The sequence below is a fragment of the Callionymus lyra genome, chromosome 13, assembly GCF_982586985.1.
Source record: "Callionymus lyra chromosome 13, fCalLyr1.hap1.1, whole genome shotgun sequence".
NCBI lineage: Eukaryota > Metazoa > Chordata > Actinopteri > Syngnathiformes > Callionymidae > Callionymus > Callionymus lyra.
The window spans coordinates 25260462-25276299 of NC_141830.1; the positions used below are offsets into that span (position 1 = coordinate 25260462).

The following is a 15838-nucleotide window of genomic DNA, read 5'->3' on the forward strand; positions in this document are numbered from 1 at the left end:
CAATTTTAACTATAATCAAACAATTTTCAACTATAAACAACAATTTTCAACTGTAATCAAACAATTTAAAATATAACAAACCTTTTTCAACTATACTCAAACAATTTAAACTATAATCAAACAATTTTCAACTATAATCAAACAATTTTCAACTGTAATCAAACAATTTTCAACTATAATCAAACAATTTTAACTATAATCAAACAATTTCCAACTATAAACAACAATTTTCAACTGTAACCAAACAATTTTCAACTGTAATCAAACAATTTTCAACTATAACACATTGAAAAACAACAAAAACAATAATAGTTAAACAAATATAAATATACAATCAAATATAATAATATACAAAAATAACAAAATAATTATCATCAATAATAAAATGAGCACAATTGTAAATTATTTATTGATAAACCAACAAAAATAAATATAGAACGATACATATATATATTTTCATGTTACTGTATCAATATTCAACAGCAAAGAGTATATACTTATTTGGGTGCGGGATTATATAATGTATATTATCTTTGATACCGTGTGGATAAGATAAAAATAAAAATTCTTTTTTTATTTTTTATTACAATTAAAATGCAAAAAATAAAATAAAAAAATCAGTGTTTGTTTATTTTTGTGTTGCAACTTAAACTTCTCGCAGCCAAACGGCAGTAGTCGTTATGTCCTCCGCAGCTAAAGAAACAATGCAATCATGCCAGATCCTGGCACCGCCTGAGGACGAGAGGATACAGTGGACTCCAGCAGCTAAAATGACTGATGTTTGGACATATTTTTGTTTTCAGTTTTGTATTAATTTAACCAAAAGAGTAGAAGGTGTCACTAAAACACAGTTTCCCACAAATCTCTTCCAAAAAAATTATGCAAGTGTGTCGAAATTTATCTAATGGAATTTTGATTTACTCATTTTCTTTTTTTCTTCTAGTCCAAGACTGATCGACATGGGCAGAGTGTACCAGCAGAGCAACCTGGAGAACCTGGAACAGGCCTTCAACGTGGCTGAGAAAGACCTGGGCGTGACTCGTCTGCTTGACCCCGAAGGTTACGAGAAAACATGAAGAACATGTCTTTGTATCTTCTAACACCATCTCCCACACAGACGTGGACGTTCCTCACCCTGACGAGAAGTCCATCATCACGTACGTGTCGTCCCTGTACGACGTCATGCCTCGAGCCGACGTCCAGGACAGCAGAGCGAGTGTGAGTTTTTGAAAAACACCGCTGACAAGATTTGTGTGATCGTTCGTAGTCGTGGTCGCACACGTGGCACGTCTTTTGAACACATGCTGAGACATCGTTTTATTTCATGATAGTATTTTGTAGAAGTTGGAAATAGTCAAAAGATGTCAAAGAACAGACGTTTATTTCTATATCTTTTATTTCCATTTGAAATACGTTTATAAAAAGTTGCGTTTTTCATACGAGATTATATTTATTTATTAATTAATTTCTTAACTCAATCAATTTCAGGAAAATGTATGTTATTATACAATAATATAAATGAGCTGTAACAAAACAAATTCTGGATTAAAATCAAACTATATCAACTATAATCAAACAATTTTCAACTATAATCTAACAATTTTCAACTATAATCAAACAATTTTCAACTATAATCTAATCATTTTCAACTATAATCTAACAATTGTCAACTATAATCAAACAATTTTCAACTATAATCTAATAATTTTCAACTATAATCTAACAATATTCAACTATAATCAAACAATTTTCAACTATAATCAAACAATTTTCAACTATAATCTAACAATTTTCAACTATAATCAAACAATTTTCAACTATAATCTAACAATATTCAACTATAATCAAACAATTTTCAACTGTAATCAAACAATTTTCATCTATAATCAAACAATTTTCAACTATAATCATAAAATTTTCAACTATAATCAAACAATTTTCAACTATAATCTAATAATTTTCAACTATAATCTAACAATTTTCAACTATAATCAAACAATTTTCAACTATAATCAAACAATTTTCAACTATAATCTAATAATTGTCAACTATAATCTAACAATATTCAACTATAATCAAACAATTTTCAACTATAATCAAACAATTTTCAACTATAATCTAACAATTTTCAACTATAATCAAACTATTTTCAACTATAATCAAACTATTTTCAACTTCTCTATTTCCATTTTTAAAACACAAAGAGTTGAAGACACAAGCGTGTATATATAGATACACAAGTCAAGTTGTCTAAAAACTCTCTCTTTAAAAAAATTGAATTTCTTACATCATTTTCATCCTTATGTATATTATTTTTCACACTAAAATAGTTTTAAACTGTGAATTTAAAGTCTGTATAACGTGAGAAAAAACCCTCATCTATTCACTTTCTGTTCCACTCCCCCCTCGTCTCCCCCTCCTCACACAAGTGCTGGATTGTCTCGAGTTAATCTAGTTTAGTTTTGTGTGAGAGTGATTTGTCCAACAGGGCGAAAAGCGGCTGAAGACGAGTGTCGTTGTGTTGTTGTTGTGAAACATTGTGTTGTTGTGTTCAGGAGCTGGAGCGGCGCTGGCAGGAGTATTACGAGCTGGTGACAATTCTTCTGCAGTGGATCCGCAAACATGTCATGATCTTCGAGGACAGAAGGTTCCCTGGAAGCTACAAGGAGATCGAGGTAAAGTCCAACTTTTCTTTGGTTTATGTTTATAACTATACAGTATATGTGTACCTATTTATCTTTATTTAACTCAATAGAATTTCAGTAGCTGTAAGTTATTATACAATAATATGACTATAATCAAACAATTTTACACTATAATCAAACAATTTTCAACTGTAATCAAACAATTTTCAACTATAATCAAACAATTTTCAACTATAATCAAACAATTTTCAACTGTAATCAAACAATTTTAAACTATAATCAAACAATTTTAAACTATAATCAAACAATTTTCAACTGTAATCAAACCATTTTCAACTATAATCAAACAATTTTCAACTATAATCAAACAATTTTCAACTGTAATCAAACCATTTTCAACTATAATCAAACAATTTTCAACTATAATCAAACAATTTTCAACTGTAATCAAACCATTTTCAACTATAATCAAACAATTTTCAACTGTAATCAAACAATTTTCAACTATAATCAAACAATTTTCAACTGTAATCAAACAATTTTCAACTATAATCAAACAATTTTCAACTGTAATCAAACAATTTTCAACTATAATCAAACAATTTTCAACTGTAATCAAACAATTTTCAACTGTAATCAAACAATTTTCAACTATAATCAAACAATTTTCAACTATAATCAAACAATTTTCAACTGTAATCAAACAATTTTCAACTGTAATCAAACAATTTTCAACTATAATCAAACAATTTTAAACTATAATCAAACAATTTTCAACTGTAATCAAACAATTTTCAACTATAATCAAACAATTTTCAACTATAATCAAACAATTTTCAACTGTAATCAAACAATTTTAAACTATAATCAAACCATTTTCAACTATAATCAAACCATTTTCAACTATAATCAAACAATTTTCAACTGTAATCAAACCATTTTCAACTATAATCAAACAATTTTCAACTGTAATCAAACAATTTTCAACTATAATCAAACAATTTTAAACTATAATCAAACAATTTTCAACTGTAATCAAACAATTTTCAACTATAATCAAACACTTTTCAACTGTAATCAAACAATTTTCAACTATAATCAAACAATTTTCAACTGTAATCAAACAATTTTCAACTATAATCAAACAATTTTCAACTGTAATCAAACAATTTTCAACTATAATCAAACAATTTTCAACTGTAATCAAACAAATTGTAAACTGTAATCAAACAATTTTCAACTTTAATCAAACAATTTCGTACTATAATCAAACAATTTTCAACTGTAATCAAACAATTTTCAACTATAATCAAACAATTTTCAACTATAATCAAACAATTTTCAACTGTAATCAAACAATTTTCAACTTTAATCAAACAATTTCCATCTATAATCAAACAATTTTCAACTGTAATCAAACAATTTTCAACTATAATCAAACAATTTTCAACTATAATCAAACAATTTTAAACTGTAATCAAACAATTTTCAACTATAATCAAACAATTTTCAACTATAATCAAACAATTTTCAACTGTAATCAAACAATTTTCAACTGTAATCAAACAATTTTCAACTTTAATCAAACAATATCAAACTATAATCAAACAATTTTCAACTGTAATCAAACAATTTTCAACTATAATCAAACAATTTTCAACTGTAATCAAACAATTTTCAACTATAATCAAACAATTTTCAACTGTAAAAAAAATTTTCAACTATAATCAAACAATTTTCAACTGTAATCAAACAATTTTCAACTATAATCAAACAATTTTCAACTATAATCAAACAATTTTCAACTGTAATCAAACAATTTTCAACTATAATCAAACAATTTTCAACTGTAATCAAACAATTTTCAACTGTAATCAAACAATTTTCAACTGTAATCAAACAATTTTCAACTATAATCAAACAATTTTCAACTGTAATCAAACAATTTTCAACTGTAATCAAACAATTTTCAACTATAATCAAACAATTTTCAACTGTAATCAAACCATTTTCAACTATAATCAAACAATTTTCAACTATAATCAAACAATTTTCAACTGTAATCAAACAATTTTCAACTGTAATCAAACAATTTTCAACTATAATCAAACAATTTTAAACTGTAAGCAAACAATTTTCAACTGTAATCAAACAATTTTCAACTATAATCAAACAATTTTAAACTATAATCAAACAATTTTCAACTGTAATCAAACAATTTTCAACTATAATCAAACAATTTTCAACTATAATCAAACAATTTTCAACTGTAATCAAACAATTTTAAACTATAATCAAACAATTTTAAACTATAATCAAACCATTTTCAACTATAATCAAACCATTTTCAACTATAATCAAACAATTTTCAACTCTAATCAAACCATTTTCAACTATAATCAAACAATTTTCAACTGTAATCAAACAATTTTCAACTATAATCAAACAATTTTAAACTATAATCAAACAATTTTCAACTGTAATCAAACAATTTTCAACTATAATCAAACAATTTTCAACTGTAATCAAACAATTTTCAACTGTAATCAAACAATTTTCAACTGTAATCAAACAATTTTCAACTATAATCAAACTATTTTCAACTATAATCAAACAATTTTCAACTGTAATCAAACAATTTTCAACTGTAATCAAACAATTTTCAACTGTAATCAAACAATTTTCAACTATAATCAAACAATTTTCAACTATAATCAAACAATTTTCAACTGTAATCAAACCATTTTCAACTATAATTAAACCATTTTCAACTATAATCAAACAATTTTAACTATAATCAAACCATTTTCAACTATAATCAAACAATTTTAAACTGTAATCAAATAATTTTAAACTATAATCAAACAATTTTAAACTATAATCAAACAATTTTAAACTATAATCAAACAATTTTAAACTGTAATCAAACAATTTTAAACTGTAATCAAACAATTTTCAACTATAATCGAACAATTTTCAACTATAATCAAACAATTTTCAACTATAATCAAACAATTTTCAACTATAATCAAACAATTTTCAACTGTAATCAAACAATTTTCAACTGTAATCAAACAATTTTAAACTGTAATCAAACAATTTTCAACTATAATCAAACAATTTTCAACTATAATCAAACAATTTTCAACTGTAATCAAACAATTTTCAACTATAATCAAACAATTTTCAACTATAATCAAACAATTTTCAACTGTAATCAAACAATTTTCAACTGTAATCAAACAATTTTCAACTATAATCAAACAATTTTCAACTGTAATCAAACAATTTTCAACTATAATCAAACAATTTTCAACTGTAATCAAACAATTTTCAACTGTAATCAAACAATTTTCAACTGTAATCAAACAATTTTCAACTATAGTCAAACAATTTTCAACTGTAATCAAACCATTTTCAACTGTAATCGAACAATTTTCAACTATAATCAAACAATTTTCAACTGTAATCAAACCATTTTAAACTATAATCAAACAATTTTAACTATAATCAAACCATTTTCAACTATAATCAAACAATTTTCAACTGTAATCAAACAATTTTCAACTATAATCAAACAATTTTCAACTGTAATCAAACAATTTTCAACTGTAATCAAACAATTTTCAACTGTAATCAAACAATTTTCAACTATAATCAAACAATTTTCAACTATAATCAAACAATTTTCAACTGTAATCAAACAATTTTCAACTATAATCAAACAATTTTCAACTATAATCAAACAATTTTCAACTGTAATCAAACAATTTTCAACTGTAATCAAACAATTTTCAACTATAATCAAACAATTTTCAACTGTAATCAAACAATTTTCAACTATAATCAAACAATTTTCAACTGTAATCAAACAATTTTCAACTGTAATCAAACAATTTTCAACTGTAATCAAACAATTTTCAACTATAGTCAAACAATTTTCAACTGTAATCAAACCATTTTCAACTGTAATCGAACAATTTTCAACTATAATCAAACAATTTTCAACTGTAATCAAACCATTTTAAACTATAATCAAACAATTTTAACTATAATCAAACCATTTTCAACTATAATCAAACAATTTTCAACTGTAATCAAACAATTTTCAACTATAATCAAACAATTTTCAACTGTAATCAAACAATTTTCAACTGTAATCAAACAATTTTCAACTGTAATCAAACAATTTTCAACTGTAATCAAACAATTTTCAACTATAATCAAACAATTTTCAACTATAATCAAACAATTTTCAACTGTAATCAAACAATTTTCAACTATAATCAAACAATTTTCAACTGTAATCAAACAATTTTCAACTGTAATCAAACAATTTTCAACTATAATCAAACAATTTTCAACTGTAATCAAACAATTTTCAACTGTAATCAAACAATTTTCAACTGTAATCAAACAATTTTCAACTATAGTCAAACAATTTTCAACTGTAATCAAACCATTTTCAACTATAATCAAACAATTTTCAACTGTAATCAAACCATTTTAAACTATAATCAAACAATTTTAACTATAATCAAACAATTTTAACTATAATCAAACCATTTTCAACTATAATCAAACAATTTTCAACTGTAATCAAACAATTTTCAACTGTAATCAAACAATTTTCAACTATAATCAAACAATTTTAAACTGTAAGCAAACAATTTTCAACTGTAATCAAACAATTTTCAACTATAATCAAACAATTTTAAACTATAATCAAACAATTTTCAACTGTAATCAAACAATTTTCAACTATAATCAAACAATTTTCAACTATAATCAAACAATTTTCAACTGTAATCAAACAATTTTAAACTATAATCAAACAATTTTAAACTATAATCAAACCATTTTCAACTATAATCAAACCATTTTCAACTATAATCAAACAATTTTCAACTCTAATCAAACCATTTTCAACTATAATCAAACAATTTTCAACTGTAATCAAACAATTTTCAACTATAATCAAACAATTTTAAACTATAATCAAACAATTTTCAACTGTAATCAAACAATTTTCAACTATAATCAAACAATTTTCAACTGTAATCAAACAATTTTCAACTGTAATCAAACAATTTTCAACTGTAATCAAACAATTTTCAACTATAATCAAACTATTTTCAACTATAATCAAACAATTTTCAACTGTAATCAAACAATTTTCAACTGTAATCAAACAATTTTCAACTGTAATCAAACAATTTTCAACTATAATCAAACAATTTTCAACTATAATCAAACAATTTTCAACTGTAATCAAACCATTTTCAACTATAATTAAACCATTTTCAACTATAATCAAACAATTTTAACTATAATCAAACCATTTTCAACTATAATCAAACAATTTTAAACTGTAATCAAATAATTTTAAACTATAATCAAACAATTTTAAACTATAATCAAACAATTTTAAACTATAATCAAACAATTTTAAACTGTAATCAAACAATTTTAAACTGTAATCAAACAATTTTCAACTATAATCGAACAATTTTCAACTATAATCAAACAATTTTCAACTATAATCAAACAATTTTCAACTATAATCAAACAATTTTCAACTGTAATCAAACAATTTTCAACTGTAATCAAACAATTTTAAACTGTAATCAAACAATTTTCAACTATAATCAAACAATTTTCAACTATAATCAAACAATTTTCAACTGTAATCAAACAATTTTCAACTATAATCAAACAATTTTCAACTATAATCAAACAATTTTCAACTGTAATCAAACAATTTTCAACTGTAATCAAACAATTTTCAACTATAATCAAACAATTTTCAACTGTAATCAAACAATTTTCAACTATAATCAAACAATTTTCAACTGTAATCAAACAATTTTCAACTGTAATCAAACAATTTTCAACTGTAATCAAACAATTTTCAACTATAGTCAAACAATTTTCAACTGTAATCAAACCATTTTCAACTGTAATCGAACAATTTTCAACTATAATCAAACAATTTTCAACTGTAATCAAACCATTTTAAACTATAATCAAACAATTTTAACTATAATCAAACCATTTTCAACTATAATCAAACAATTTTCAACTGTAATCAAACAATTTTCAACTATAATCAAACAATTTTCAACTGTAATCAAACAATTTTCAACTGTAATCAAACAATTTTCAACTGTAATCAAACAATTTTCAACTATAATCAAACAATTTTCAACTATAATCAAACAATTTTCAACTGTAATCAAACAATTTTCAACTATAATCAAACAATTTTCAACTATAATCAAACAATTTTCAACTGTAATCAAACAATTTTCAACTGTAATCAAACAATTTTCAACTATAATCAAACAATTTTCAACTGTAATCAAACAATTTTCAACTATAATCAAACAATTTTCAACTGTAATCAAACAATTTTCAACTGTAATCAAACAATTTTCAACTGTAATCAAACAATTTTCAACTATAGTCAAACAATTTTCAACTGTAATCAAACCATTTTCAACTGTAATCGAACAATTTTCAACTATAATCAAACAATTTTCAACTGTAATCAAACCATTTTAAACTATAATCAAACAATTTTAACTATAATCAAACCATTTTCAACTATAATCAAACAATTTTCAACTGTAATCAAACAATTTTCAACTATAATCAAACAATTTTCAACTGTAATCAAACAATTTTCAACTGTAATCAAACAATTTTCAACTGTAATCAAACAATTTTCAACTGTAATCAAACAATTTTCAACTATAATCAAACAATTTTCAACTATAATCAAACAATTTTCAACTGTAATCAAACAATTTTCAACTATAATCAAACAATTTTCAACTGTAATCAAACAATTTTCAACTGTAATCAAACAATTTTCAACTATAATCAAACAATTTTCAACTGTAATCAAACAATTTTCAACTGTAATCAAACAATTTTCAACTGTAATCAAACAATTTTCAACTATAGTCAAACAATTTTCAACTGTAATCAAACCATTTTCAACTATAATCAAACAATTTTCAACTGTAATCAAACCATTTTAAACTATAATCAAACAATTTTAACTATAATCAAACAATTTTAACTATAATCAAACCATTTTCAACTATAATCAAACAATTTTCAACTGTAATCAAACAATTTTCAACTTTAATCAAACAATTTCCATCTATAATCAAACAATTTTCAACTGTAATCAAACAATTTTCAACTATAATCAAACAATTTTCAACTATAATCAAACAATTTTAAACTGTAATCAAACAATTTTCAACTATAATCAAACAATTTTCAACTATAATCAAACAATTTTCAACTGTAATCAAACAATTTTCAACTGTAATCAAACAATTTTCAACTTTAATCAAACAATATCAAACTATAATCAAACAATTTTCAACTGTAATCAAACAATTTTCAACTATAATCAAACAATTTTCAACTGTAATCAAACAATTTTCAACTATAATCAAACAATTTTCAACTGTAAAAAAAATTTTCAACTATAATCAAACAATTTTCAACTGTAATCAAACAATTTTCAACTATAATCAAACAATTTTCAACTATAATCAAACAATTTTCAACTGTAATCAAACAATTTTCAACTATAATCAAACAATTTTCAACTGTAATCAAACAATTTTCAACTGTAATCAAACAATTTTCAACTGTAATCAAACAATTTTCAACTATAATCAAACAATTTTCAACTGTAATCAAACAATTTTCAACTGTAATCAAACAATTTTCAACTATAATCAAACAATTTTCAACTGTAATCAAACCATTTTCAACTATAATCAAACAATTTTCAACTATAATCAAACAATTTTCAACTGTAATCAAACAATTTTCAACTGTAATCAAACAATTTTCAACTATAATCAAACAATTTTAAACTGTAAGCAAACAATTTTCAACTGTAATCAAACAATTTTCAACTATAATCAAACAATTTTAAACTATAATCAAACAATTTTCAACTGTAATCAAACAATTTTCAACTATAATCAAACAATTTTCAACTATAATCAAACAATTTTCAACTGTAATCAAACAATTTTAAACTATAATCAAACAATTTTAAACTATAATCAAACCATTTTCAACTATAATCAAACCATTTTCAACTATAATCAAACAATTTTCAACTCTAATCAAACCATTTTCAACTATAATCAAACAATTTTCAACTGTAATCAAACAATTTTCAACTATAATCAAACAATTTTAAACTATAATCAAACAATTTTCAACTGTAATCAAACAATTTTCAACTATAATCAAACAATTTTCAACTGTAATCAAACAATTTTCAACTGTAATCAAACAATTTTCAACTGTAATCAAACAATTTTCAACTATAATCAAACTATTTTCAACTATAATCAAACAATTTTCAACTGTAATCAAACAATTTTCAACTGTAATCAAACAATTTTCAACTGTAATCAAACAATTTTCAACTATAATCAAACAATTTTAAACTATAATCAAACAATTTTCAACTGTAATCAAACAATTTTCAACTATAATCAAACAATTTTCAACTGTAATCAAACAATTTTCAACTGTAATCAAACAATTTTCAACTGTAATCAAACAATTTTCAACTGTAATCAAACAATTTTCAACTATAATCAAACAATTTTCAACTATAATCAAACAATTTTCAACTGTAATCAAACAATTTTCAACTATAATCAAACAATTTTCAACTGTAATCAAACAATTTTCAACTGTAATCAAACAATTTTCAACTATAATCAAACAATTTTCAACTGTAATCAAACAATTTTCAACTGTAATCAAACAATTTTCAACTGTAATCAAACAATTTTCAACTATAGTCAAACAATTTTCAACTGTAATCAAACCATTTTCAACTATAATCAAACAATTTTCAACTGTAATCAAACCATTTTAAACTATAATCAAACAATTTTAACTATAATCAAACAATTTTAACTATAATCAAACCATTTTCAACTATAATCAAACAATTTTCAACTGTAATCAAACAATTTTCAACTTTAATCAAACAATTTCCATCTATAATCAAACAATTTTCAACTGTAATCAAACAATTTTCAACTATAATCAAACAATTTTCAACTATAATCAAACAATTTTAAACTGTAATCAAACAATTTTCAACTATAATCAAACAATTTTCAACTATAATCAAACAATTTTCAACTGTAATCAAACAATTTTCAACTGTAATCAAACAATTTTCAACTTTAATCAAACAATATCAAACTATAATCAAACAATTTTCAACTGTAATCAAACAATTTTCAACTATAATCAAACAATTTTCAACTGTAATCAAACAATTTTCAACTATAATCAAACAATTTTCAACTGTAAAAAAAATTTTCAACTATAATCAAACAATTTTCAACTGTAATCAAACAATTTTCAACTATAATCAAACAATTTTCAACTATAATCAAACAATTTTCAACTGTAATCAAACAATTTTCAACTATAATCAAACAATTTTCAACTGTAATCAAACAATTTTCAACTGTAATCAAACAATTTTCAACTGTAATCAAACAATTTTCAACTATAATCAAACAATTTTCAACTGTAATCAAACAATTTTCAACTGTAATCAAACAATTTTCAACTATAATCAAACAATTTTCAACTGTAATCAAACCATTTTCAACTATAATCAAACAATTTTCAACTATAATCAAACAATTTTCAACTGTAATCAAACAATTTTCAACTGTAATCAAACAATTTTCAACTATAATCAAACAATTTTAAACTGTAAGCAAACAATTTTCAACTGTAATCAAACAATTTTCAACTATAATCAAACAATTTTAAACTATAATCAAACAATTTTCAACTGTAATCAAACAATTTTCAACTATAATCAAACAATTTTCAACTATAATCAAACAATTTTCAACTGTAATCAAACAATTTTAAACTATAATCAAACAATTTTAAACTATAATCAAACCATTTTCAACTATAATCAAACCATTTTCAACTATAATCAAACAATTTTCAACTCTAATCAAACCATTTTCAACTATAATCAAACAATTTTCAACTGTAATCAAACAATTTTCAACTATAATCAAACAATTTTAAACTATAATCAAACAATTTTCAACTGTAATCAAACAATTTTCAACTATAATCAAACAATTTTCAACTGTAATCAAACAATTTTCAACTGTAATCAAACAATTTTCAACTGTAATCAAACAATTTTCAACTATAATCAAACTATTTTCAACTATAATCAAACAATTTTCAACTGTAATCAAACAATTTTCAACTGTAATCAAACAATTTTCAACTGTAATCAAACAATTTTCAACTATAATCAAACAATTTTCAACTATAATCAAACAATTTTCAACTGTAATCAAACCATTTTCAACTATAATTAAACCATTTTCAACTATAATCAAACAATTTTAACTATAATCAAACCATTTTCAACTATAATCAAACAATTTTAAACTGTAATCAAATAATTTTAAACTATAATCAAACAATTTTAAACTATAATCAAACAATTTTAAACTATAATCAAACAATTTTAAACTGTAATCAAACAATTTTAAACTGTAATCAAACAATTTTCAACTATAATCGAACAATTTTCAACTATAATCAAACAATTTTCAACTATAATCAAACAATTTTCAACTATAATCAAACAATTTTCAACTGTAATCAAACAATTTTCAACTGTAATCAAACAATTTTAAACTGTAATCAAACAATTTTCAACTATAATCAAACAATTTTCAACTATAATCAAACAATTTTCAACTGTAATCAAACAATTTTCAACTATAATCAAACAATTTTCAACTATAATCAAACAATTTTCAACTGTAATCAAACAATTTTCAACTGTAATCAAACAATTTTCAACTATAATCAAACAATTTTCAACTGTAATCAAACAATTTTCAACTATAATCAAACAATTTTCAACTGTAATCAAACAATTTTCAACTGTAATCAAACAATTTTCAACTGTAATCAAACAATTTTCAACTATAGTCAAACAATTTTCAACTGTAATCAAACCATTTTCAACTGTAATCGAACAATTTTCAACTATAATCAAACAATTTTCAACTGTAATCAAACCATTTTAAACTATAATCAAACAATTTTAACTATAATCAAACCATTTTCAACTATAATCAAACAATTTTCAACTGTAATCAAACAATTTTCAACTATAATCAAACAATTTTCAACTGTAATCAAACAATTTTCAACTGTAATCAAACAATTTTCAACTGTAATCAAACAATTTTCAACTGTAATCAAACAATTTTCAACTATAATCAAACAATTTTCAACTATAATCAAACAATTTTCAACTGTAATCAAACAATTTTCAACTGTAATCAAACAATTTTCAACTATAATCAAACAATTTTCAACTATAATCAAACAATTTTCAACTGTAATCAAACAATTTTCAACTATAATCAAACAATTTTCAACTGTAATCAAACAATTTTCAACTGTAATCAAACAATTTTCAACTATAATCAAACAATTTTCAACTGTAATCAAACAATTTTCAACTGTAATCAAACAATTTTCAACTGTAATCAAACAATTTTCAACTATAGTCAAACAATTTTCAACTGTAATCAAACCATTTTCAACTATAATCAAACAATTTTCAACTGTAATCAAACCATTTTAAACTATAATCAAACAATTTTAACTATAATCAAACCATTTTCAACTATAATCAAACAATTTTCAACTGTAATCAAACAATTTTCAACTATAATCAAACAATTTTCAACTGTAATCAAACAATTTTCAACTGTAATCAAACAATTTTCAACTGTAATCAAACAATTTTCAACTGTAATCAAACAATTTTCAACTATAATCAAACAATTTTCAACTATAATCAAACAATTTTCAACTGTAATCAAACAATTTTTAACTATAATCAAACAATTTTCAACTATAATCAAACAATTTTCAACTGTAATCAAACAATTTTCAACTATAATCAAACAATTTTCAACTATAATCAAACAATTTTCAACTGTAATCAAACAATTTTCAACTATAATCAAACAATTTTCAACTGTAATCAAACAATTTTCAACTGTAATCAAACAATTTTCAACTATAATCAAACAATTTTCAACTGTAATCAAACAATTTTCAACTATAATTAAACAATTTTCAACTGTAATCAAACAATTTTCAACTGTAATCAAACAATTTTCAACTATAATCAAACAATTTTCATCTATAATCAAACAATTTTCAACTGTAATCAAACAATTTTCAACTGTAATCAAACAATTTTCAACTATAATCAAACAATTTTCAACTATAATCAAACAATTTTCAACTATAATCAAACAATTTTCAACTATAATCAAACATTTTTCAACTATAATCAAACAATTTTCAACTGTAATCAAACAATTTTCAACTATAATCAAACAATTTTCAACTGTAATCAAACAATTTTCAACTGTAATCAAACAATTTTCAACTGTAATCAAACAATTTTCAACTATAATCAAACAATTTTCAACTGTAATCAAACAATTTTCAACTGTAATCAAACAATTTTCAACTGTAATCAAACAATTTTCAACTGTAATCAAACAATTTTCAACTGTAATCAAACAATTTTCAACTGTAATCAAACAATTTTCAACTATAATCAAACAATTTTCAACTGTAATCAAACAATTTTCAACTATAATCAAACCATTTTCAACTGTAATCAAACCATTTTCAACTATAATCAAACAATTTTCAACTATAAGCAAACAATTTTCAACTGTAATCAAACAATTTTAAACTATAATCAAACAATTTTACACTATAATCAAACAATTTTCAACTATAATCAAACAATTTTCAACTATAATCAAACAATTTTCAACTATAATCAAACAATTTTCAACTGTAATCAAACAATTTTAAACTATAATCAAACAATTTTAAACTATAATCAAACCATTTTCAACTATAATCAAACAATTTTCAACTATAATCAAACAATTTTCAACTGTAATCAAACAATTTTCAACTGTAATCAAACCATTTTCAACTGTAATCAAACAATTTTAAACTATAATCAAACAATTTTAAACTATAATCAAACAATTTTAAACTGTAATCAAACAATTTTCAACTAT

At 22.8% G+C, this 15838-nt stretch overlaps 1 protein-coding gene across 7 annotated transcripts in view; it reads left to right on the plus strand.

Annotated features, from left to right (window-relative positions):
* The window catches only part of plecb (plectin b), a 133388-nt gene that overhangs the window by 85065 nt on the left and 32485 nt on the right, over positions 1 to 15838 (plus strand). For all 7 annotated transcript variants that reach the window (XM_087805172.1, XM_087805173.1, XM_087805167.1 and 4 more), the window contains exons 7-9: positions 944 to 1059; positions 1118 to 1218; positions 2556 to 2675. In XM_087805172.1, coding sequence (XP_087661298.1) covers positions 944 to 1059; positions 1118 to 1218; positions 2556 to 2675 — 337 coding nt within the window. The remainder of the gene's footprint in view (positions 1 to 943; positions 1060 to 1117; positions 1219 to 2555; positions 2676 to 15838) is intronic.